The sequence below is a fragment of the Manis pentadactyla genome, chromosome 4 (genome assembly GCF_030020395.1).
Source record: "Manis pentadactyla isolate mManPen7 chromosome 4, mManPen7.hap1, whole genome shotgun sequence".
Lineage (NCBI taxonomy): Eukaryota > Metazoa > Chordata > Mammalia > Pholidota > Manidae > Manis > Manis pentadactyla.
Genome location: NC_080022.1, coordinates 64,309,491 through 64,336,571, shown reverse-complemented (window position 1 = coordinate 64,336,571; position 27,081 = coordinate 64,309,491). Strand labels below are relative to the sequence as shown.

At 36.4% G+C, this 27,081-nt stretch overlaps 1 protein-coding gene across 5 annotated transcripts in view; it reads right to left on the bottom strand.

The window, feature by feature from the left end:
* ST6GALNAC3 (ST6 N-acetylgalactosaminide alpha-2,6-sialyltransferase 3) overlaps window positions 1–27,081 on the bottom strand; it is a 647,729-nt gene that overhangs the window by 302,861 nt on the left and 317,787 nt on the right. For all 5 annotated transcript variants that reach the window (XM_036890108.2, XM_036890105.2, XM_036890106.2 and 2 more), the window contains exon 3: window positions 5,045–5,454. In XM_036890108.2, coding sequence (XP_036746003.2) covers window positions 5,045–5,454 — 410 coding nt within the window. The remainder of the gene's footprint in view (window positions 1–5,044; window positions 5,455–27,081) is intronic.

Genomic DNA, 27,081 nt, shown 5'->3' with positions numbered 1-27,081 from the left:
GCCCTGATATTTACAAAATCAGTTTGCCATTTTGACAATGTTTTACGAAAGTGACTTTTGTGCATCCTGTTTCCTGGGTGATTCTTAAAAGTAACTCCCTCCCTTCTCATCCTCTGCACTTGAGGCAATAAGGTCTTAAACATTGATCTATTTGCTGCTAGCTTTCATTAATTTCATCTAACCCTGAAGGCGAAGCCATATTGGTGCCAGCTCATTAAGACCTACTTAGGGCAGTTCAAGGCCCTTTATCAGCTCTGAATTAGCTTTCCACTTTTAATGGGTATTGTAGCTTTCTCAATTATTACTTAATTAAATAATGTGCCTGCATTTGCCAAAATTTTTCTAAAGTGGGATGCAAGCTGCAGTTGTCCACCTGCCGACAGGTAAGAAGAATATCTTACGTGGGCTCTCTATTGCTTCTCTAGGAGAGCTAACCTAGGTCTGCGTCAGCACATGGCCAGGCACATAAATCACATTCTTCAAATGTTGAGTGTGGTGCTATGTGCTGCTGTCCACCCATTAGCACATCTAGAGTATTTCAGTCTTCAAATGTCTTGATGCAAATGTGTACATGTCAGCAGGCTAATATTTGTTTGCTAATCATTTGAAGGGGAAAAAGTGATCCATTTGGTCCAGATTATTTTGAATATAAATCCTTTAAGTCCAAAGGTTTCTGGTTTGTTGAAAGTTGTTTCCCAGCAAAATATTTGGTGAGTGAAACTGTAAAGGCGACCACCATGCAAGGAAATGGAATTTCAAAGAAAACGGGGCCTGGAAGATGGAGAGAGAGGGCGAGCAGCCTTCTCCTGGTCTCCCAGCACCTCTCACAAGGTCAGCCATTCTAATTGACTAGCCAAATAATTTTAGTCGGTAACTGATAAGAAAGCAAATTAAATTTCATATGGGTTTAAAAACTATTCCAATATGCCTATGAATTGGTCTAAGCACATTCTAAATAAATTTAACAGTATACATATTTCTTTTGCTACTTCCTGTTTCCACATAAGGAGCCCCTTCAGACAAAAATAAAAACCACTGGAAAAAGAAAAAGATGCCTACCACCACCTTAAAAAGGGGAGGGGCTTATATTCTTTTAAAGGATTTTGACAAAGCGGAGAAGTAAATTTGCCTTTGAGGAGCTCCATTTAATCATTTTCCTATCAATAATCATTTTAACTACTAGGGACACACTTTTTCAAATTCTATAAATTAGATATCATAATGGTGAAATAGCTTCTCCATTAAAAACTTGATGATACAAACAAGCACTTCCAGTAAGTGCAGGCAAATCAACCAAAACAGCTTTACAACAAAAGTCAAATAAAATGATATATACCATGGAACTTTCTCCTATTTACTTAGGAAAAAAGGACTGAAAACTTTTGTTAGGATATAACCAACACACATTTTGTGAGCATGGGCCTATATGAATGCTTGCCATTAAAACATCTTCTTTAATGTAAAATAACCTAAATTTTTGGGAAGTAAAAATAATCTTAAAAAAATTAAAATACTGTAAACTGCTTAGAGTAATCATGTTTCTAGTTGTGCTGTTATTCTTATCCTAAAATTGTTATGCGTATGTTGTGGGGTAAAGCAGATAAGCAATTTCATTGGTATCTCTAGGACCTGTGGCTATTGGCATGGCAGAAAGAAGAAACAGATGTAAGGTAGATGACATAAAATAATAATCAGTAGCCCTGAATTTGAAATGGTAGTTTCCATTTGAACTCACAGTGATTTTACCTTTATGCAATATATACAGTATATACGGTTTACAGACCAGCTCTGTCCAGTAAAAAGACCAAGAAACAAAAACCAATCCAGTAGCAATTAGCAGCTATAACACCAAAATTAGGCTCTCTTAAATACTAAGAAGACAAAGTTCTTTCAAGAAACATCTAAAACCAGGTTTGCATCAGGATATATACAAGAAGAGTCTGAAGTATTCTGTATTAGCAAGAGATGAAGAAGCTATTCAAGACTACCAAAGCTATACCCAAAGGACTTAAGGGCCAATTGGAGGAGGTTTCCACAGTCCAAAATAGGACAATTTGAGCATAAGAACATAATTTTAATGAAATTAAATATTTCAAATATGTTCAAGTATATGTCAATATATAAGTATTGAAAATAATAAACTTACTACTCACTTTTGGAAAGTACCAGGGATCCATTTCTTAAAATTGATAAAGAGAAAAATTGGTATTATCCTCTATCTCATGGTAACCAAATGATTAAAGAGGGCAAATTTCTCTTTATAAAGTATATCAGCTAATAAATAAAAAAGAAATGATGAAATATCACCATTTTGTAACTTCTAATGAATTCCTGGATCTAGATAATGATCATTAATGACTGTTAACATAAAAAGAGAAAAAGCTAGATAGTATTCCTACTGAAGGAAGTACCATGTAATGGTCTGGATTTAAAAAAGAACAAAATACTAGACCTGACTCCACTAAAGCCTCAGTATATAAATACTAAGGTAGAAGAAATATCATGGAATGCAATCAGCAAAACCTAGACTGTGGATATTTCTATAAGACAAATGACTAGGTTTTTTTCAAAAATGGGGGTGGGGAGGAAGAAGAAGCTATAAGTTAAAAGAAATACAGGAAACATATCAATTAATTGTAATATGCAGACCTTATTCTATTCCTGATTTGAAAATGTATGGGCTTTGATCCTAATCCTAATTCAATTAACTCTTAAAAATATTGATGAGATTATTGGAGAAATTTGAAAACAGACTAAACATATAACATATAAGGAAGTATTGCTTATTTTTGTGTAGGACAAGGGCATTGTATTGATTTTTAAGAATCTTTATCTTTTAGACATATATGCTGAAATATTTATAAGTGAAATGTGGTGTCTGGCATTTGCTTCAGAATAATCCTCGGGGAGGGAGGAGGTGTACAGGGGTATAGATGGAAGAAGATTGGCCATGAGTTAATAATTATTCAATCTGAATATGGGCGTACAGAGGTCCCCTACACGATTAGTCTCTTTACTTTGTAAATTTGACATTTTCCTTCATAAAAAAGTTAAAAAATACTCTTGTTTGAAATTTGGCAATGAACATCCAGTCACTATGGGAAATACTTAGACAATAAAATCTGCACAGTTCAAGTTAGGATGTTGATTTAAATCCAAATGGAGACAGCAGCCTTTGAGGTCATTTTGTCAGACACCCAGATTTTATCAAAACCAGCCCCTCTTCTCATTTCTGAAACACTAGCATAGCCGTTTTCTTTGGTCTGGTTGCAGTACTCAGTGAAGAACCAAACAGGAATAGAAAACAGCAGGAAAGCATCATAAAATCATTCTGGCTTTTTACCCCTACTTTTATTTTGGTAACTCTGCCAACTGAATGATAACCTGCAAATTAATTTTACCAAGTGAGCTTTTTGCCACCATAGTTTTCCTCATCACCAGCAGGAAAATGAATCTCCCAAAGCTATTCTCTCCCACCTCTTGGACAGTCCCCATACCTGAGATAGTGCTCTCTCACTGAAAGCTCACGGCAAAGGCCAACACGATATTAACCCATAGGAACGTAAGGAACACTGAGCTCTTCCCCAATACCCCAACGTGATTCTGGGCATACAGTTATGGCTGAGGATATCCCAAAGGCTAACTATGACTAATGAAAAACCAAATGTATCTAATTAATTGCATTACTTTGGGCTAATGAGAGACCAGAAATTTCCAAAGCCCCTTGAAATTGGTCATATTTAAATAGAATTATGCCCATGTGAGATTTTTTTCTTTGAAGCATGCACCTGCTTCTTCTATCTCTACTGCCTATATCTTTGGAAAGCTTATGCCTCACTGATTCAAATCTAACCCTTGAGATTCTTCCTGCTAACTGTAGCAGTGGAAAGGGCCAGTATTATGGCTATTCCTGTTTTGTATTTCATTATGCAGCTGTGCATTTTTGGCGTTCATAAGTAGAAAACGCTAAATTCAGCCTACATTATCAAAAGGAGACTTGGTCCAGATAAAATTTTAATGTAATTACTAGCATTCAAATGATACCCAGTTACATAAGAAACTTTCCTCCTACAAACACACATCCCAATAGAGTGAAAAGTTTAGATTTGATAATATTGCAAAGTGAAAAATAAACATTTTGAGGAAATCAGGATGTTCATTTGTAATATTGAACTTATTGCTGATGCTCAATTGAGCCAACGGTATTACACTAATAAGCAAAATTCACAGATTGGTTTCAATACTTTCCTTCAGCAATTTTCAAACTTTAGCAATTGGTTTCAATATTTTCCTTCAGCAGTTCTTTATTAGAACTAGAAATATGAAGTAAAAGGGACCAATTTATAACTCCAACTTCTCTGCCATATACTGGCTACCTTTCTGAAGAGAAATAAAAAATCGTAGGCAATAAAGTTATATGGGAGATAAGGGATGAATGAACAGAGAGAGGAAGCAGGAGAAGTAAGGAATAGAAGAATGAGGTGAGCAATCCTCAAAAATCGAAAGTGGGAAGGGTGGTTTATAGAATGCTACAGAAAAAACATACAATGAAAAAATGCAAAATTGATTTTTGGATAATTGAGTATTCATACCTCATTTCTCTTCAAGAGTCCACTATTAATGATTTTGAGTAATGCATACTATCAATATGGTATTCTGCTTAACATGTTAGATACCAAGTTATGGCATACACAATCATAGGGCGTATCTGCATTCTGTTTTGAAACAGAAATGTGTAGATTTCCTCTTTGGGCTAAAATCTGATTTAACCAGTAGCATACTGAGCTAAATCAGGACAAATCTAAACATATCTTGGGGAAGCATCCAGTGTTTTTTGGAGCCTCAAGCCAATAAAAATGGAGAGAACAGAAGGTAGTGTAGGTGGAATTAATGGGGCCTCGCTGCTGGCTCACCAAGTAATCATAATAGTCAAAAACATATATCAATCAGTTTGAAAAATAACTCTGTTCATTTGAGAGCTGGCAAAAGGATGCAGCAAAGATTTAGCATAAAAGGCAATAAGGCTGCTTCTCAGAAGACTCACCTGTCTTTCCCCGTTTCCTTCTTAAAAACTCCATCACAGTAACTCATGCGCTTCTCTGTGGTCACATAAATTTGGGCATTTGGATAGATGTCAACAGTCTTTTTCAACATGTTGTAAACGATGCCATTGCCATCTTTCCTCATATTGCGGAAAGGGCCCCAAATAACATAAGTAGTAGTGTTTGATTCCTTGAAAAAATAATCAGGGTTTTTTAGCAAAAGAGGAACGCTGGTATGGGACACAACTCGGATCATTGTCGTGCGGCCAACGTCTTCTTCATAGCCCGTGGTGGGGGCATTGTTCATTCTCCAAATGCAGGAGGACTGATCTATCTCAGTCCCCACCTTCCGGCCAACCATCTGACCTGAGTTTGACACTATAGCACAAAGGTCACAGTCCAATTGCAAAGGCTGAAAAACAGAAAGGGAAACAAGGCAGGGGAGAGAGACACGTGAGTCAGTAAGGTCCACCTGTCTGGACAAGTCCTTCTGGGAAAACAGAAAATTCAGGTATGACATATAGCTGCTGAGTGTGGGAATAGCTCTGAAATATATATACCAGTCCTATAGTAGCTACCACAGGTTATCAAGCTAAGGACATGCTTCCCATTTAAAAAGTGAATAGAGATTGTTAAGACATTATTTTAATTCGTATCCCTTTGTGTTGGCTTAAAATGTAAATGGAAAAACAGTCATTTGTTTTCTACTCTAAATGATGATTTTTCATTCAAAACCATAATTTCAAATGGAATAAGGAAATATGGATTTGATCTTTTTAATAAGGATGATGCCTAATAAAAGAAATGCAAAAGGAATATATGCACACATCAGTTCTGTATTTTACATACATGCATGAATGTTTATATTAGCAGTTGATGAAAATATGAAAAATTCAGCAAATGATAAGGTTCTTTTTCAGAACCAAGCACTACTTAAGACAAGTCTCAGGCTAGCAAAAGTACTACAGAAACCCTTAAAAAATTCCCCTGTGTCACCATGTTGACTGGCCTTTGTGTTACTGTTTTATTCTAGATGGATAAAGAAGGGATGGACAGAGATGATAGCCTTTGGTGCTGGTCTAACCACTCCCTTTTTCTTAACCAGTGAGGTAATAGAGACTCATTGAGATTTAAACATCAGATTTCAGACTTGTAGATGATAGATTCAAGCTGCAGTGGTAAATTCAAATATAGATCTTCTAACTCTAAACCCATTGTTCTTTCCATTATTCCCTGTATTCTTTCCTCCTGAGCAAAGCAAATAAATTCCATTTGCCACCTCCCTTCTACATGAAGAAATGTCATGCTGTCTTTTCAAACAGTGGTAAAGCAGCAGTGTGTTTGCTGGTATATATCTTCCTCATCTCCCTTCTGTGAGATTCCACATTTTGTATCTGACACTTGATCGTATATTTCTAGCAGGCTGGTTGGTTAGTGGCCCTTCTCAGCCTGAGTACATGCTTACTTTACTAGTTGTTTTGTGCTTTAATGTACTGTTTGGTTATTTCTGTCCTCTAAACAGCAAACTCTGTAAGAGAAGAACCGGTGTCTGTCTTCACTTTAACTCCACTCCCCAGACGTCCTTGTAAAAACACAGGAGCAATTTCACACACACACACACACACACACAAAAAAAAAAAAACAACAAAAAACCATAACCAATATGTAATGGTTTAGTTAGGAAATGAAAACAATTGAATTAAAAAATTTATTAGGAGTCTGAACACTGAACTTAACATTATGGAAAAAATGTACTTTTCCAATTCATCTAGAATTGCTTGTTGGTTTAGATAAAGAGAGAAAAGCAACCCAGAAAAAAACATATAAACCTAACAAAGATTCAACCAAGGCAGATAAATTGAGAGGCAAGGACCTCAGAACAGTCACCTGGATAATTACCACACAGTGTAACAGATTGTCTTCCTATCAATGGTAGGAACCCAAGTAGTTATTGAGCAACTACTATGTGCCAGACATGTTAGGGGCTAGGGATTCAACTGTGAATTTTTTTTAAATGAAATACAGTTGATACAAAACATTATATTGGTTTAGGTGTACAACATAGTGATTCAACAATTAGGTACATTACAAAATGCTCACCATGATAAGTGTAGCTACCATCTGTTAACATACAAAGATATTACAATATTGTTGGCTACATTTCCTATGCTGTACTTTCATCCCCGTGACTAAAGTATTTTATAATTGGAAGTTTGTATCTCTTTATCCTCTTCATCTTTTTCCCTCATCTCCCTATCCCTTCCCCTATGGCAACTATCAGTCTGTAAAAATTTTAAATAAAAATTCCTGCCCTTACAGAGCTTATATTCAACTAGGGGGAGAAAGGCAATAAACAATTTAGCATAATATAAATATTTTAGATGGATATAAGTGCTAAATAGAGAAAATAAAGCAAGGAATGGGGTTGGATGTACGTGTGCATGCACACGTGTTGGTGGAGTGATCAGTAAAGGCCCCAAGGGTAAAAGGACACCTGAGAAAAGGCAAATGAAGTAAGAGTGCTGGCTATGGGATATTTGAGGGGGGGGCAGAGTATTCTTGCAAAGCAGAACCAATGCAAACATCCCAAGGTAGGAGAGGAACAATGGGGACAGCAGTATGGCCTGGTAGAGTATGAGGTGACTGAGTAGGTCCTGGGGCCAGAGAGATGACAGGGTGACATCAAATAGGGTGTTTTACTTATAAGCCCACTGCCATAATTGCAGCAAGTGAGGCTGGTGGCTTCTTGGATCAGGTCAGACAACAGAGGAGGTAGCAAAAAGCTGGTGACACACTGGATATATTCTTAAGGTATAGCCTACCAGGTTGACCAGTAGATGGAACGTGTGATCTGAGAGAAAGAGAGGAGTTCAGGATTTACAACTTCATATTTTAAGTCTAAGCAACTGGAAGACTGGTAGCTGCCTTTAACTGAGAAGAAGGAGGCTTTAGGAAGAGCAGGATCAGGGAAGGAAGAGAGGAGCTCATTTCTAGACCTGGTGGAGTTAAGAAAACTTGAATAGTTACTTTGCAGCAAATGTCATAACAAAGCTGCTCAAAATGCTTTTAAAAACTTCTGTCTTCTGAATTTGAAAGTAATGTGGGCTCATTATGGAAAACTTGAAAAATAAAAAAAAATAGACAAAAGAATGAAAACTGACCATATTTCTACTATTCAATGACTGCTATAATATTTTGTAGTATTTTCCTCCTACTAATTCTATTATTTTATACAGGTTGAGAAAGAACATTTATACAATTTGGTAGCCTTGATTTTTTTCATTTAATTTCACATCATTAAACTTTCCTATGTTAGTAAAAACCCTTAGAGATGTATTTATTGCCTGCAAAATACTCTATCATGTGGATATACCATAATGTACCCATTTGTGTACTGGTGGGAATTTAGTTATTATCTGATTCTTTCTATTATAAAAATTGCTTTGATGAACATCCATGTATTTCCCATCATATTTTGAATGCTAACAGTTATATTTAACTTTACTCTTTCGAGGTAATTTTTACTGCACACCTGTAAAATATGCTAGATGTACAAACACATCTATCTACTTGAGATGTCAACATTAAGAATTTTGAAAAAACTTGACTTGTAAAGCCCTCCAAGGACCACAGGGGTGGTGATAAAGAAGAACACTGTATTCTTCCTGCCAGGCGTATTGCAGCAGGACCTGATATCCATTACACTTAGCTGAGTCCTCCAAACTCAGAGTTATGCAAATCAATGCCTGATTTAAATTGTGTTGTCATATGGCATCCTCTAATTTACCACCAAGATGTATATGGTCTGGGGAGGTTACATTCCACTTACTGTTCCAAGAAGTTGCCTCACTGTATAATAAAAACATTTTTGGGGGTGAAAGGGGGTATGACCTTCACAAATCTTAAAAATACCAAAAAGAAAAAAGAAAGATACAACAAAAAAGCCTTGGATGTGTTCTAACCTACAAATCTGCATTGGATTTCCCAGTCATTAGAGTGAATTAGCTGGTTCTGCTGTAATAAGGTTTAATTTAACTAATAAGAATCAGCATAGTGGCTTCACTTGACAATTGTAACGCCTGAAAGTGATCAATTAAGACATCACAATCCGTTTCATGACAACGTATCAGGATGCCACAGCTGTGCAGATTATAAGGTCAGCCACTAACAACTTGAGGGCAAACACTGGCATCAACAGCCTCTTGTGGATGTAACAACTATGTAATTGGGCAGAGTGCTGTGAACGCGGTGGCTGTGAGGGTACTTGGTGATCTTTAAACTGCCCCTCTTTTCTACTATGCACTTGGCTTTACTGTTGCCATGTCGACTGTGACTTCCACATGTCAGTGCTGCTTGGTTACTGTCCTGTCTCGTCTGACTGCCTGAATGAGGTACCTGAAAAAGTGGCTGCTGTTTACCACTTGGTTGCAGGAGCCATTTTTCAGTAGCATAGGAGTGCACGGCTAGATGAATGAAACACTGTTAATCATAATCAGAAGCTTTGGGAGAGCTTGCTAAGCCAAGAGACTCATTCATACGTTTGAAGGCACTTCAAACTACAGTAAGCAGTGATAAAAAGAAACACTTAGGCACCAATGGGCGGTGTGACCCAAGAGCTGCTCTTCTTTGGTTATCTCGGCTCCTTTTATTAATCTTATCGTTGTATCTTGTGATCTCAACTTTCTGTATTAAATGTACTGCTGTTTCTCAAACTCATTTATATTATTTGACTTGGGGCCCTTGCTTGAAAATTTATTCCATGTGTCTCCACTTGCTCAGTTCTGCCTCAGTAAGCACTATCTTTCTAGATGGAGACCCTAGATTTTCTGAGACCTTTGGGAAGATTGATCCCACTCCACTTTACCAAGTCCCAATTCTCCTTTTTAGTTGACATGTTCCTATTTTTGTTTCTTTTCATTAAAAACAAACTTGACCTCTTCATCTCTTTCTCTTGTATATTCAAAACATCACCAAGCTTGGGCTGAGTCTATAAACTGAGAATAGCACAAATATTCAGCCAGCTGTGGTTTGGCAACTGTGTCCCTGATAAAAGAAAACCCCTAGATGTCAAATACTTGTTTTTATTTGAAGCCTAAAATACTGAATTTTTTTTATAGTAATGCCACTATATTTGATTTGGGTATTTCCTCCCTCTGCAAAAGCATACTAACTCTATACCTGCATATCTTGTTATAAACACTCAGCCTGGGGAAAGCTAAGAATTTGGTGACATCTATTAAACAACAAAGAAATTTTACTTAGTACCTATTCTGTATGAGGCACCGTGAAGGGCAAGATAATTTTAGAATTCTAATCAGTGGGAGCTTTTAGCCTCAGTACACAGCTCTGAGGCAGGCGGAGGAACTCTATGATGAACAGGGTCAATCATAACTATTTTCAAAGGTCTAAGGGATTGCCTTGAAAAACAAGTCCTTTCTCTGCTAAGACGAATCTTGACATTTGCCTCCTTACAAGAAAAAAAGGACTTGATTCCTGTCTGGGGCTAAGAGAGGGAGGAAGGGAAGAAACAGTGTGACAGAGATATGTAAGTATAGTATACTACATTTATTGATATAAACATGATTGAATACCTATTATGGGCCAATCATCCTGCCCAACACTCTATTGTCTTATTCTACTCAATTTTTATGACAAATTTTTCAAAAGTTAGTTTTTATTTCCCAAAATAGAGCTGAGGAAATTGAGATGCACATGATGTCCAGTGAGTTCTAGATATCTTTCAGGTTAAAAAGAGAAACATACGTGATCTTTTGGAAAAGGTACTCACAGCACTAGTAAGAAATGGGAGATATTAAATATTTATTATTAATTTGCACTATTCCTAATACACATATAGGCAAACACCTCAAATCCCACCCAGTATTATATTAAAATTATTTACATTAAATTAAAAATTAATGCTTCTAAACATGTTTGTGCCAAGAATTTCTCCAAAATAGGGCGAAGTTTCTCAGTTGATGAAATGCTCCTCAGTAACATTAGGGTTTACATGCGAGCAGAATGGACCTTTCCTTTCTGGCAATGGTATTAGCATGGCATAAGAAATTACATAGAAATATTTTTCTACATATTGTCAGTTTGAAATATGGCTGACATTTCAGCCTAAGGTAAACTAATCACGGCCAATTTTATGAGCTTCAAAATGGTTCTCCACGTCTTCATTTGCTTTTGAAACTTTTTTTTTCAAAAAGCAGTGAGTTGTGCTTCTTCTTGGAAGCATTCAATGATTACAGTTCATGTCTGAGAAAAAAAAGTCACAGAAGATGTTTTTATAAGCTTGTCTGCGTGGCTACAGGAAATACCTCCCCACCTCTGAAAGTGTCCTTGAGGTAAATTCACTTTGGAAACCACAATGGCTGCTTTCAATTCCTTGGGAATCCAAGTCAGCTCAGTACTGTCACCATTCTCTAACCCATGAAGCAGTCTCCCATCTGTACTTATGAAGATTCCAGGACCCTGGCTGACTGGGATATTATGCTCCTACTATAGGTTATTTTACAGCCGTGCAAATTTTTATTTTATTGTGAGTGTGAGTATTTGGCACAAAAATGAATTCTGTTTGCAAAACTGCTGGAGCGTGTAAGCTCAGGGGGACCAAAGAAGGACTTATAAACTCTGATACTATCGGTGGGTGGGAGGACGATGTGGCTATTCTCAAATCTGCAGTATTTTAATAATTAGTCATTTTTATTTTCCTGTACTTAAATATTATCTATGAGGACTCTAGAAATCAAATCATGCCGAGCTGATCTTCGCCTGGTTAAAAATAAAAAAGAGTAAATGACCCAGACTGACAGGTTAGTCACTCTGATTGCCAAGTTTCTCCTTTTGCTGAGTCATGGTCACTTTTCTCTTCACATTAGTACACATAGAGTTAAAAACTTCCATTTCCCTGCTCCAAACTCACACACACACACACACACACACACACACACACACACACACACACACACACACTCACTCACTCACTCACTCACTCACTCACTTACTCTTCTGGCCACTTTTGTCATCCTGCTCCTTACTAACCACTCTAGAAAATTCTCCTTTCTTCTTTGGGTAAGAACCTGACAAATTGTCCTATCTTTTAGAATGATATATTGGGACAACTGCCAAGCACTTTACATTTTAATCAGCTAAAAAGAATGAAACATTTAACCTTTACTTTTGTCTCTGTGAATAAGCTTATAGACAAGAAAATTAAAGCTTGTAGGATAGCTAATTAAAATCTGTGAATTAAAACTTGCAAAACAGTGTGGTTTCCTCAGCAGAGAAATGGTCTTGTATGAAAGGTCACCTGTCAACTAGTTGTAGTTATTAAATCTCTGCATTTATCACTAAGGTGGCTCTACCAAAAAGGAAGGTCAAGACATTAAATTATGAAACAGTCAGGATTAGAAAAGGTCACCAAAAACTCAAGGAAAATTTAACCAAACCTGCTCATTCTATACCCCAGAAGCAAGCAGAAACAGCTAGGGATGAAACACAATACCAGATCGCACCAATATAGCTCCCCACCTTAGCCCCTTACTGAAAGTGAATTTTCAGTTGATGTCAGAGTCTAAAATGAAGACTGCTTGCCTTAAATAGAAATAGGAGTTTCGATAAATATTTCAGAATGAAAATCATATTTGAACCAAACAAGCTTAAAAAGCATTGTTTTACACCACTCTAATGGTTGCTTTCATTTCAACCATAAGGATGCAATTTAAAATACTGGCAATGGGGCAGTCCTGGCATCTTAAATGCTTTGCAGGACAATTAGCAACTTACCACTCTCTAATTTACCACTTTAATATTGAAATAAATGAGTTCTTTGCTTTTCATCATCCAATCTGAATGAATTTGAACAAAGCAGGTTGAACAAACCTCCAGAGACACACTCTTCAGTTTGCTGTCATTATTCCTCCACTCTTCTTGAATGTCTTTAGAGTTTTAGTTTTAGAGGCTTCAACATGCATAATGATGCCATGGGGGAATAGATTTTGCCTTTATTCTCCTTGATGTTCTTTTGAGGTCTTTCAAGTGAAAGGTACAAAAGAGGCATTAACAATCTGGCATTGTTTTATTGCTTGACAAAGAAAAAATGTATTTTAATTTTTCCCAAGTTTCAGGAATGATTAAGCAAGCTGTTTTTATCTACACAGAAGTCACATTCAGCAGACCTCTAACTGTGAGCAAAGAATCGTGAAGATTGTTCCAGAGAGAAATCAACACAGTTCAACCAAGCCCATGAGTAAATGTACTTCTTTGCCCCTCCACAAGCCAGCATCTTTCAATTAATGCAGCTTTCAAAAGCAGTGTGGGTAATTTACGCACTATGAGGAGTGGCACATAAAGACAGATTTGATAACCCATGGTTCGGCTCTGACACTGTGGATTTGGGATATGGCATTTACCTTGATTCCTACCTGGTGGCATTACATCCAAGCATAAAACTTAATGTGGGTGTGCATAAAAATGTTAATGTCAAGAAATAATTCTAAAATAGGCAACATAAAGCTGTGTTTCTCAGTTGCCACAGATGATGTGTTCTCTTTATTTGGAAGTTCCTTGAGGGAAATGAGTCTGTATAATCATGCAGGCATGCCAAAAGGAAAGCAGCTTGCTTTCTCTGGACTACAAGGCAAAAAAGCAAGAAAGAGTTTTCTCCTATGGACTGGAATAATGGAAGTAATTCATATTTCACTATCACTATTAGGTCAGAACAAAATTTGATTAATTTCATGACCAACTTATCTCTGGGCTGTTTTCCTCCCCTTTCAGGAAGATGAGCTCAGGACCCAGTGCTAACATATTATCCAGGTACATCACATAAAGAAAGTAAGAGAAAATTGAATCATGCTATGATACTAGTACCTCAGCATGTCCCTCAACTAGGGACATGGTTTTCAACTGGCTGTACATTACAATGACCAGGAGAGCTTTTAAAAAATTATAATGGGTGGACTCCATTTCTGACCAATTAAATCAGACAACTCTTGAGGATAGTGCTTGCACGTTTGTTTAAATTCTACATGTTAATCCAATGGGCGTCTAGGTTTGAGAAACACTGTCTTAGAGAAATTAGCAATGATAAATGAGAAGACCATAATGCCTGACCAAAGGGATGAAAAATAAAATGGGAAATTGGGATCTCTGACACAGTGTGTTGGGAAAATGCTGGGGTAGTAAATCCTCCCAATTTTACCCCTCAAGTACCACTAGATGGGTGAGCAGCACTTACAATTGAAATCAGCTTTAGAAGTCAGAGTTTATGACGAGCAAATGGAGAATGTATTAGAAGTTTGCGTATAGTACCAAGCATAAGAACTTCTATTTTCCCACAAAGTTATTGTTAATTATATAGCCTACAGACCTTCTTCATGTTCCAATTTGCTTTGAAAGCAAGAGAAATCATGTTGCCTTACAAATTCTTTTCATTGTTATGTGGAATTTCTGCCAGCACGTAAGTCTAGTGATAAATTTGATAGTCACTGACACTCATTCAATAGTTTTTTTTTTTTCCCCCATCTTTTCAAATATTTTCTAGACTGGAGGATGCTTTAGTGGGTTTGCAGTTTGAGAGGAAGGGGTTGATTGAGATGGAATGACTGTGAGCACAACAGAAGGGCCCTCTAATAGAATGAGAAACCAGGGAAGATGGGAGTCAGTAATTTAACAGTTGGATGGGTAGCTTTTGAAAAGGGAGAGACACTTGTTCCTCTAAGACAGGAAAAAAGAATTAAGAATGAGAGGAGAAACATGACTTTACATGGAGGACTGCAGTTAAGAGTTCACTCCAGATTCCCTCACATTTCTATAAAGCAAGTAAGGGTTAATTAGTGAGACAGGGAATACTTAGAGGGTAAGGTTAACAGACTCCAAGAGAGGGATGAACTTTTGAGAAAGAATAGTTTGGGCAATAATCAAAAGGACTGCCAATTGTGCCACAGCTGGAATTTAGAAGTTATGGATTTTTGATGAATATACTATACTGCAAGGTTATACGTCCTTTCTAGTACTGTTCAGAAGCCCAGAGGCAGGAATGAAGAAAGAAGCTAGTCAGCTTGGTGCAGGGCTGAAGATTGTGGAAAATGGTGTTCTGAGAGTTCAAAGTTGAGATCTAATTATGGGCACTAGTAACATGGATTTCAAGCTGAAAGTGGAAGGAAATGGTAGCAAAATGAGCAAATGGATGAGATAAGGAAACATGAATGTCTTAGTGGGCTTATGATCATTCATTAAGGAGAGGAAGAGGTATGTTTGTATTGTATAGCCTAAGACTGTTTATTTTAGGAATAAGGAGAAAAATGTGGTTTATGTAGGCTTTGAATTATTAAACTTCTTTAAAAATTAAACTTGAAACTAAAAATAAAAAAAATTTTAAACTTTTAAAATACTTTAAAAATTAAATTATTCCTAAATTATAATTCCAATTAGGACAAGCTTCAGGAAAGAAGCTGTAGTGTAAGTCAACCTTCTAGTTAGAAATGCAAAACCAAAGTACAGAGGATATTCAAACTGACATGATTGTTTAAAAGTACCAGCCTGAGAATACTGGCTTCAATATGTTTAACTTAACGAAATTTGGACCAACCTTTCCATGGAAGATAACTAAAAGACCTGGAAAAAATATAAAAGTCATCTCTTTAAGACCACTTAAGACCTAACAAGACAGTGAGGAATTGCCAGCCTGGAGAAGTCTGGAACTCAGGCAGGCACAACACTAAGGGCAGCTCGTGCTCTGGAGGTATTTGTGAGTCTGGAATAAGTAGGTAGACTCCTCTTCTGGCAGCCTCCTGGGCCTAAGAGAATAGAAATCAGAATGAAGAGCCCCAAAAGGGTCAATCAACATCATCTTTGGACCAGGACTCCTAAGATGTATTCTAACAGCAGATTTGAAATAAACCAGTCTTATAAAATCTGCCCTCCTCTTTTGTATCAATTGGGTGGCTCTGCAAATCTCAGTTTTGCAAACTGCATTACGTAATCCTGTGCTTATGATGACATTTGACAACTGGAAAAAAGCAAAGAAAAATCTTCTCTGGAGGAAGATAATAGTCTCCTATGCTTCAAATTATTGCTACAAATAAAACCGCAAATACACTGCCCAACACACTAATCAAAAACACAGACACATGAAAAAACAAAACATCATTAGAGAAAATCAACTGAAGGAGTCCCATAGGAGCTCCACATGCAGAATTGCAAGCCACAGGCTACAAGAACCTATGTTCACTATGTTCAAGGAGATAAAAGCCAAAAAAATGTTGTCAAGGAAATGAAAACCCAAAAGTGATGGAGTGAATGTGAAGAACCACACAGAAGTCCTAAAACTGATCAATACAACACAGGAAATGAAGAACTCAGTGAATGTGTTTAACAGTAAATTAGACAAAGCTGAAGAGAATTAGTGAACTCAGGATAGAAGTCACAATGAAATGAGATTTTTAAAAAGTAATAATATAAGAGACACAGAGGATATAATGAGAAGGTCTAACATAAATTTGTTTGAAATAGCAGAGGAGGGGAGAGGTAGAATGGACAGGACAATGGCTGAGAATTTTCCAGAACATATAAGAATTCACAAATTCAAAAAGCTCAGCTGATGACTCACAGGCAAAAAATAAATATACATCTAAATATATTACAGTGAGGCTTCATAAACACAAAAATTAAGAGGAAACTTTAGAACTAAATTACCGTAAAATAGCATATTATTTGGGAGGGGAACGAATAGAGTTAAAATATTTTAAGGTTCTTACATTGTCATGGGAAGTAGGTAAATGTGCCAAATAACTTTCCATTTCCATAAGCTTAGGATGTCTCATGTTCCTGGGGCAGTAGTGCTCAAACTTTTTGGTCTCAGGTCCCATTTATATGCTTAAAAATTACTGAGAATTCCAAAAGTCATTTGTTTATGTGAGCTGAATATATATCAATATTTATCATAGCAGGAAATGAAAATGAGAAATTTTTTAAATAGCCATCAATGTATTTAAAAATAATATGCCTATTTCATGTTGACATGATACTTTTTAAATGAAAAGTAACTATTTTCCACAAAAGTAGCAAAAAGAATTACATTATTTACATTAAATTTTTGCAAATTTCATTAATGTCAAGCTTAACTGAAACTAGCTAGATTCTCATATCTGTTTCTGCTTTCAATCCATTGCAACATGTTGTTTTGGTTGAAGTGGATGAAGAGAACCCAGCTTCCCACAGATATACAGGAGGAAAAGGAAGGTAACTGTAGATATTTTTCTTTGAATCCACATCAGAATTTGACAAGTTGCAATTTCTTAAAGCATATTTGCAATATGGAATCTGCACCATATCAATTTAAGTTTCTACTCTTATATTAGAATCCATGGTCTATCTTTGCACAGATCTTTAACACACGCATGATTTTGTTACATCACACACTGATCCATTTGAAAAATTTTAGTCCAATGAGTTATGCAGATATTTGCAATGTTGAAATTTTCCAATATACATTTTAAACACATTCATTGATACTACCATTGATCTTTCCTGAAAAGTCTTTAAGTTTTGGGAAACTGGAAAGTTGATGGTGACAAATACTGGTTTTCCAAAATTCTAATTTGACTTGAAAGCTGAATTTTTGTCATTAGTAAAATTTGCTGCCTGTTACTATCTTGAAGTGACAGGTTCACTTCATTCATTTTCAAGAAAATATCTACCAAATACCTAAGTCTAAATATTTATAATTTGTCTGTTGGCTGTTATTTCAAGTAAAAATGGTGTTCGATGAAACTTGCAGCTCATATGAAACCTTTTAAAGTAAAAAAGTTTAGGAGAAAAAGAAATCAATGTAATTTGCAACTTTAAGCATATGATCATCTCCAAAGGACAATCATATGATATGATCATCTCAGTAGATGTAGAAAAAGAATTTGATAAAATTCTACATCAACTAATAATTAAAAGCCTTCGGTTAAGGGAAAGTAACAGGGAACATCCTTAATCAAATAAAGTATTTCCATAAAACAAAGATTCTATAGCAAACATTGTATTTCACTTCACATTTAATGGTAAAATGTTGGAAGCTGTCTCTTTGAAACTGGGGATAAAACAGTGATGTCCACTCTTAATATTGCTATGCAATATTGTCCTGAGGTCCTAGCCATAGCAGCAAGTCAGGAAAAAAGAAAAAGAAGGATTGGAGAAGAAGAAACAAAAATAAAATTATTTACAAATGATATGATGGTATAAAATAATCCACATATAATCTGTTATAATTCTATCAGCATTAGTAGGACAGCTGGATAAAAATCAGAATGCAAATCTATTGTATTTCAGTGTATTTCATTAGCAACAATGAAAATTTAAGAAAGCATATCATTTATAACTGCATCAAAATACAAAATATCTAGGAATAAACCTAATAAAAGATGTGCAAGACCTCTATGCAAAACGTTACTGATGAATATTTAAAAAGCTCTACATAAACAGAGAAATATTACATGGGTATGGCATAGAAAACAATGTAAAGATGTAAATTCTCCTCAACTTGATCTTTAGATTCAAGATACTCTTAATCAAAATCCCAAATTAGAACAGGATTTCTTCTGTGGTACTTTATAAGCTGATTCTAAGATTTATATGGAAATGCAAAGGCCAAGAAAGCTACAATAACCATGATAAAAAATAAGATGGCACTGGCACAAGGACAGCCCCACCCACAGAATACAATAAAAAGCCCAAGTAATTTGTGATGAAAGTACCAAGCAGAGTAGTGGAGATAAAAAAAGACTTCTAAAAAAGTGGAGTGGAAGAACTGCATAATCATGGAAAAGAGTAAATCTAAACTCTTATTTATATGTAAATATTAGTTCCAGGTGAATAGGAAACCTGTATCTGAAAGATACAGTAAAGCTGTATGAAAAAAATGTAGGAGAAAACATTCATAATGTCAGGTTTGGAAAAATTTTTCTTAAACAAGATACAAAAGCACTAACAATAAAGGAAAACACTGATAAAATAAACTATATTAAATTTAGGAATAGCTGTTCTTCAAAAGACAACATTAAGAGAGCAAAAAGGTAGGCCATATATATACATATATATCTTCTCCCTCTCTGTGAGGTGTGTGTGTGAGTGTATGTGCATGTGTATATTCAGTCATTACATAAGATTCAGTTATTGCATGAAAGAGGAAATTCAAATGCCAATTAAGTGCCAGCAAAGATACTTGCCATTAGTAACCAGGAAAATGCAAATTAAAACAATGAGATGTTATCACACATCTACCAGGTTGCCTAAAATTAAAAGATCTGACTAACCAAGTGTTAAAAAGAAGGTAGAGTACCTGGAAGTCCCAAACAGTAACTGGTAGGAGTCTGAACTTTTTATTACACTTCAGAAAATTATATATCCATTCCTAAGACCCAGGAATGCTACTCCCTACTTACTATGGATCCTTTTACCTACCAGGATTCATGTACAAAAATATTCAGAGTAGCGTTGTTTGTAACACACTCAAATTGCAAATAACAAATTTTCATCAACACACTTGTTCAAGGGGATACTATCCAGCACTGAAAACAAATAAACAACACAGACAAGTCTTAAAAACATTATGCTGAGCAAAAGCCAGATATAAAGGAACATACAGTAGAAGATTCTATTTATATAAAACTCTTAGTAAGCTAAGAGTGGGATGTTTTCTTAATATCATTCTGAAACCAAAGCCAATATCATAGTTAACAGCGCCTGCCAGGGTAGCACTGGTGTATTGTATTATAAGATGGTAGTTAAGTGTTCTTCAAAGACCGTGTTCTATGGACAAATATGTTGGGAAATGTCACATACATTGTCCACCTCTCAGAGATCACCAAAATTTTTTAAGTGTTAAAGGCTATGAAAAGTCATTCACCAAAGAAATTTGTTCCATTTGCTTAATTCAGAATTCCAGAAACCTCACCCTCCCTTTTTTTTTTTTTTCTGGTAGGAAACTGATTAACATCTTAACCAGATAATGGTTTGGAGTATAGTTTGGACACTCTGAACTAGACATAGTCTTATTAGGGCTAGGAACAAGACATGAATGTCCATTGATTCCACAATTATTTCACATTGCTCTGCAAGTTCTACTTAGTGTAATAACTGAAGCCCAGAGGCAGGGTTGGGGGAGGTAGCAATAGTTGAATGGAGGAGAAAGAAAATCATTGTTAGTTAGAGATGGTACGACAGTCTTCCTTGCAAACACAGCAAACCAGAGAAAATCTGTTAGAACGAATAGGAGAATTAAGAATGGTAGCCAGCTACAACATGGATGGATATACAAAATCACCAGCAGTCATTAGTGAGAACTAGAGCTACAAGAGAAAGAAATCTAAGGTACAACAGCAACCAAAATAAAGAATATCTAGGGAAAAAAACAGAATAGAAATTTGTGACTGAGCTAAGAAAAATAAGCAGCTTATATAAGAAGGAACCGCAATAGGCTGTCAGTCCAGATATTAAATTCTAAGTGTTTTCTAAGGAAAAAAACACACTTGAATTTCTACATCCAGACTAAATGCTTGCTAAAGTTTATTTCAGGTCTAAGATCTTATAATCTACTACTGGACAAGCTGGACCCTTTGAATTATAAAAATGTGATATTAAGATTTAAATATAATATTCATACTTATGTTGGAGTCTCTCCTTTATTGCTATGGTAATTATAGTTTGAAATCCCTTTCTTGTTTGAATAATTTTTTTAAACCACTTTTTTTTAATCTCTTTCTAGATATCGTGGATTATTGACCCAGTAATGAAATTACTGAGCCCACAGTATTTTAATGCTTTAATGAAGTGGCCTTCTAAAACGCTCAGTCCCTGTGACTATGTAAAGATAGCAATTAACCAACACTGATAATTTCCACCCTCCCAGTACCCAGGACTGCAGAAACTAGACTCACTAAAGACCTCACGCAGGCTACAGAAGATCAAAAGTCAGCAATAAGCAAATAATTATTCCCAGGATAAATGAACCAAAATGTTTTATTGAACACTGTGGTGCATATTGGCCAGTTTTAAGAGCACATGTCAGTCATCTTGCCAATGGGTTTCAGCCCCTGGCAAGTTCATTATGGATTCAATAAGACCAAAGAAATGACAATGGAACATTCTTAGGGTGAAAGGGTTTATACCCAACTTTATTCCCACGGTGGCAGGTCAATCACTAGAATCCTGTCCACTCAGAATCCCATCCACTCAGAGTGAGTCTGCATGCAGCAAGCCGGTCCCTGCCTCTGGGCCTCTCTGCCCCCTCAGCCGTCTTCAGTCTCTGTCCTCAGCGCTGCCACCACTCCAGCCTCTGCTCTGCTCTCCTGCAGCCTTGCAGCCATGCTACCATGTCACCCAGAGCACTGGGCAGAGCTCTTTATATAGAGTCAATAACAACGTATTGCTCACACGTGCGTAACGAGCTAGCCGACCAGGGCCAGGTGAGAATCCTGACTGCAGGAACCTTCACTTTATCCACATGTCTCAAAATCTGTGTAACTGGATTTTAGAACTCTCCATGGAATCATTTTGATAAAGAGCAATTTGTGTATCTCTCACACACTAAATATGGCATCAACTTTATGTGTTTTAAAGCTGAATAAAAATAAGGCCTTAAATTAAAATAGATCAATTGCCATAAATGTTAAAGCATAGCGAATTAAAATGTAAACAAATATTTATTTTTGTTTCCTTTACAAAACAGCTTTCCTGACAGGCTGAGGAGAGCAGGTATCCTTTCCTTGAGAGAGGGCAATCTGAACCGAGAGAGGGAGCTGGGAAAAACCAAATAATTTTTCCAGTTCTAATTTTTGTGAAACTGTTTCTTGTCTGTGTTTCTGTGTCTGTGTAACTGCATCAGCTCTTGCCTAAAGAGCAGTGGACAAAATATGAGGAGGATAAATTCTGCCTTGAACCGTATCTGAAAGAGGATATTTGGGAAAGAAAAGAGAGAGAATGGGCAAAGAAATAATCATGTGGTTGAAATCTGTGGCTGCAGCTGTCTTCAAAGTATTTTTATGAAGTTGGTTAAACCTAAAATGTATAACTCAGAACGAAGTGTTAATTTAGGCGAAGCATAGGTAACATTTCAAAACATGGCATTTGTTCCAACTAAATGTTTGGTTTTTGTCAGAGGAGGCAAGTTGTCTATCCTACTGCAGCCTACCATTTCTGTATCTTTTTGGTGCCAATACATTAATTTGCCCATACACTATATTTTCCAGTATAGATTCAACAAAGATGACATAATTAAAAATTAAAAGCTTTTAATAACAGAACTTTGAAAGTTTAACACCAACTTCAACATTTCCACATATTCCACGTCCACCTCATCTGAAAGAACTGAATGTGTTTTAAGAAAAGTATAATAGAAACAGCTTCTAGCAGGATACTAGAATACAGATAAGCATTGGCTTTGAGATCAGACTTGTATTCAAATCCCACTCACCATTATCTAGCTGTGTGCTTTTGCATACATTTCTCAGTTTCTTGACTCTCTGCTGCTTAACTTCAGCCATTCAGTTCTTAGGCACTCTGAGCACCTTTATATTTGCTCCATTTCAACCTTGAGTAAAATTCAATACTACTACTTACCACTCCCACCCCAAAAGAAAAGCCACCCTACAGAACATTACTGGGTAATGTAAATTCATCCGAAGATAACATGGGGATAGAAAGAGAGCTCTCCCTTCTCAGATCTTCATTTCTTCCAAGTTACATATCTTAGATTCTATTTCTCTCCATTTCTTTGGAGTAGAAAGCAGCATATTTCTCCTGCTTCCTCCAAGCTTGTATCCTCACAACTGTCATTCATTCAGCCCCCTAGAGACTCTCTAGTGACCAGGATCTATTGTTCAGAGGGGTTGGTAGAGATGTATCGATAACAAATCATCTAATTAATAAATAAAAGCACACATACACACATTTTACAAGGGGACATAGTCCCTTTTACTTCCTGATCATGTGGGAATTCCGTTCAGGACTTGTAAAATCATTGTTTTGGCAATAGCTCTTTGTTATTTTTTTTTTAGAAGATGGTAGTAATAATGTTAAGTATGTTTCAGAAGCATCATACACTTGTTACCTTCATTTTTTTTTTTTTTTCACACTAGTTGGCCTGGGAGAAAAATGCTACTTAAAATACATCTGGAAGTAAAGTGTCAGATGAGGCTTAAGGATACATACAGTGAAGGCTTCTGTGTGACTGGACCATGAATGTAGAGTATGAATTGTGAATAAAGTCATTCCTGCATCTCATGATGGGAATAATTTCTTAGATCTAAGTTCTCCCACTGACCCACTGAAGAAATCCAAGTAATAGCGATCCTTTCTTAAGACTGTATCACAAGATTCCAAAGAGGACCGAGGTCAGTAAAATTCCACTAATGGTTATGTGTCTTCCCTGAATGACAAGACAGTTCCATATTAAACACAGCACTGGGGTTTGTTTCTTAGAAACAAAAGGAAAGACTACACTGAAACTTTTTAAAAGAAAATTAATTTCAAAACAGATTTCCTGGCTGGGTGTTAGGAAGACTGTTCTCAAAAAATAAGTGTTATTTGAAGTCCTTTTTGGACAACTAGTAAGGTTTTATGCAGAGTATGATAACTACAGATGGCAGTAAAGTATATAATGTATGCAAAGGGGAATGGTTCCAGGCTGATATTTTTTCCCTGGAAAACTTTTTAATACTTCTACGTTAATAATGGGCCATTATCTAGAAATAGAAGCTGCTAAGTCCAAACACCATTGGATGTAGTTACGCTTTGAATGTGTTCTTGCAATTGTCCAGCTGCAAGTTAAATGCAGTGTAGCCTATGGCTTCCCAAGCTGAGTTTTGACTTTTATTTCTAGCCTGTTGACCTGTGTTCTGATTTTTGACTGCAACATTAGGTCAATCAACAAAAATATCCTGGATGAATGAGATGACATCGCCACCAAACGCCGTGTTCCAGCTCTCAAGCTGGAAGTCTAACCTCTAATTTACTCTAGTCCCAGGATGATTAGACCCATTATTTAATGAAGTCTTACTCATTTGTCTGTCTATCAAATTATTTGTATTCACGGAGAGAAAGTGATAAGCCAAAATGCTAATTATCCATTTTTCTAAAATAAAAGATTCATGCTAAGAATAACAATGAGTTATAAAAATAGCACTTTCATCTGACATAATACATCTTAACAAGCTCCTTAAATCCAGGGAATTTCACTGCTGGACATCTTATCTAATAAAAAGGAAGATGTTTACTTTCTATCTACTCAGACTTTGCTAGCATTGGGAACAGTTTTTGAATTTGAATGCTGTTGGAAATAATGAGAGAGGATGGGGAAATCACATCTTTAAAAACACATTTTTAAAAAACCTACACTTAATGTATTGATTTATATAATCATTTGTCAAATATTTGAGTTTAAAAGAGTGGTTCTCAACTGGGAGTGATTTTTGTCCCTTAGGGGACATTTGGTAAAATCTGGAGACATTTTTGGTTGTCATAATTGGGGTGGTGGGGACTACTGGCATCAGTGCATAGAAGCCAAGGATGCAGCTAAAGATCTTTCAGTGAAGACCAAAATCCCCACAACAAAGAATTATCTAGCCCTAATGTCAACAGTGCTGAGGCTGAGATAATCAGGTTTAAAAGGAGTCAAGGAACTCTAATGAATAATTAGACAATAGGTCTAATGAAGTTTGGTACATAAGTGCTATAAATTTAATATATGTATATATGCTCCTACTAGCTTTGCAACTTGTTTCCAAAGAATATGCAATCCATCCTGCAAAAAGTTTTATTACCTAGTGAATTTATCTTCTACTGATCTCATCAGTATCACCTGCCACGTCACCGTCACCCAGAGTTGTTCATATACACCCACACAAGTGGGATAATCTCCATCCCCCCATCACACAGTCAAAACAACACTCACACTTGAGGCCTTTCACACAAAGGGTCTTTGCTCAAGAGCTAAAAAGACTGTCACCACATACACACATGACAATTATACTGATCACTTAAAAAAATTAACAGACATTTTGATAATTGGGAGTAAAGTGATGTGGGGCACATAAATAATGCACCATTTTGTTTTCTGTATGAGATTGTAGCTTTAAACTTCCAATGTACAGTCCTAAGTCATTTCCTAACCACAAAACCACTTAAAGGTTCAACCTCTTCTAGTCTTCTTACAGGAAAAGTCAAGCAAAAACAGTTTATTTTCTAGACAGGTTTCTGTTTCCTTGGCACACAAACCCCTGGCACCAGAGAGCCGTGAGGAGCTTGGTGGTTGGGGGCTGGCAAGCTCAGGGCGCTGCAGTTCCCAGCAGCCGGGATCCTCTGAGTCCTGCCAGAGCCACGAGGCAACATTTAGTCTCCAGAGCCAAAAGCCCTGGGGAGGGAACCATCCTCAGTGAAAAAAATCCATACATGCTCCATTAGCTAAAAGGCTGATTACCAGTAGCAGTCTTTAATAAATCTCAGGTAAATTTTGGAATTTGAAGGATAGCACTATAGAAGTCTGGTCGTCATGAAAGATCAGTAACGTAGTGGCCAGAGAGGGGTTGTTCTCTCCACTAAGTTAACACCGAAGTCCCTCTCAGATTTAATTTTAAAAAATTCCTTTCAAAAGAAAAAAAAAAAACTCTTTTGCAGATTAAAGATAATGACAGATGCAGAGAGTAGCAGAAAGAATCATGAGCATTTATTTACATGGAACAATTTTTTTAAAATTCATGTATACCTAATGAAGAAGTATTTGTTAGAATACAGGTGGCTCTGCCAAAACAAAACAAAACAGAATAAAAGCACCATGAAACCAACATAAATAATAAATCATTTTATAAATTAATGAGTACAGGGAAATTTATCAAAACCCATTAAAACAAAAATCATACATGTAACTGAATTTGTGTATAAAGGCTGGATTAAAGTCAGTATTATACAATATAGTTAGCAGTAGCAGATCATTGATGGGGAAAAAGCAAATATCCAGCTGCTTTAAATTGTTGGCTATTATGAAAAATTATATTACATACATTTTTAATAAATGGTACCAAAAACCTAGGCTGAGTGTATAAGCAATTATTTTGTAAAACACAATACTAACTCATCTAGAAAACAAATGCACAGGGATGTTGGACACCTGATCATATTTTGCATTGTTCCCAAGTATGATCATTTTTTCATTTCCTGCTTGATAGATAACCTATGTCCAAAACAAAAATCTTCCAGAAGAAAGTAATTTAAATGTTGATAGGTGCCATACTTTCTTAATAGAAAACTTTTTTAAAAGGCTGAATTAAAAGTGCTCTCTAAGGTTAAATGTAATGAAGTGTGTCTAAGATACACAGCCACAAATTAAAAACATATCTGTGATAATTAGCATTCAGTATAAACATGGAGATCCTAAGTTCTGGAATCCACATCTCACACTCTCACACAGCTTATAGGTCTATAGTCTATGAATGTAACTCAGTCAAAGCATTCACTACAGAAAGCAAGGCACTGACTGCTCCCTGACATTCCTGGGTAGAAGGACGCTTAAGGGCACTGATCATTACTTCTGTTAACCCCAAATCAACAAGGTTCTTCCCACTGCATGCATAATGCGCTCCAACCCCTTCCTGTGGCTTTGGGCACCCTGGGCTCTGGCCCTCTCAGTCACAGTCAGCCAGCAAATTTAAGTTTTTGTTTCTTGACCATGCCATATTCTTGCCTCAGCCTCAGGACTCAGAACATTGTTCCCCTTTTCTTTGGCAGTACTTTGCCTGATATTCTACCTTGGTCTTGTACCCTATCATGCAGGATCCAATTAAAAGATCGGCTTCTCAAAGGAGCCTTTTCCTGATTACTCAACTCAAGCTCAAGTGTAAATCCCCCCTATGAGGCCCCTTCATAGCAAACGGGGCTTCACCTCCAGAGATGCATCACAATTATAATTATGTACTTATTAGCACCTACTCATTGATTGTTGGTCTCTCCCATCACTCTCTAACCTTCTTGGAGGGAGAGAAAATTCCGGTTG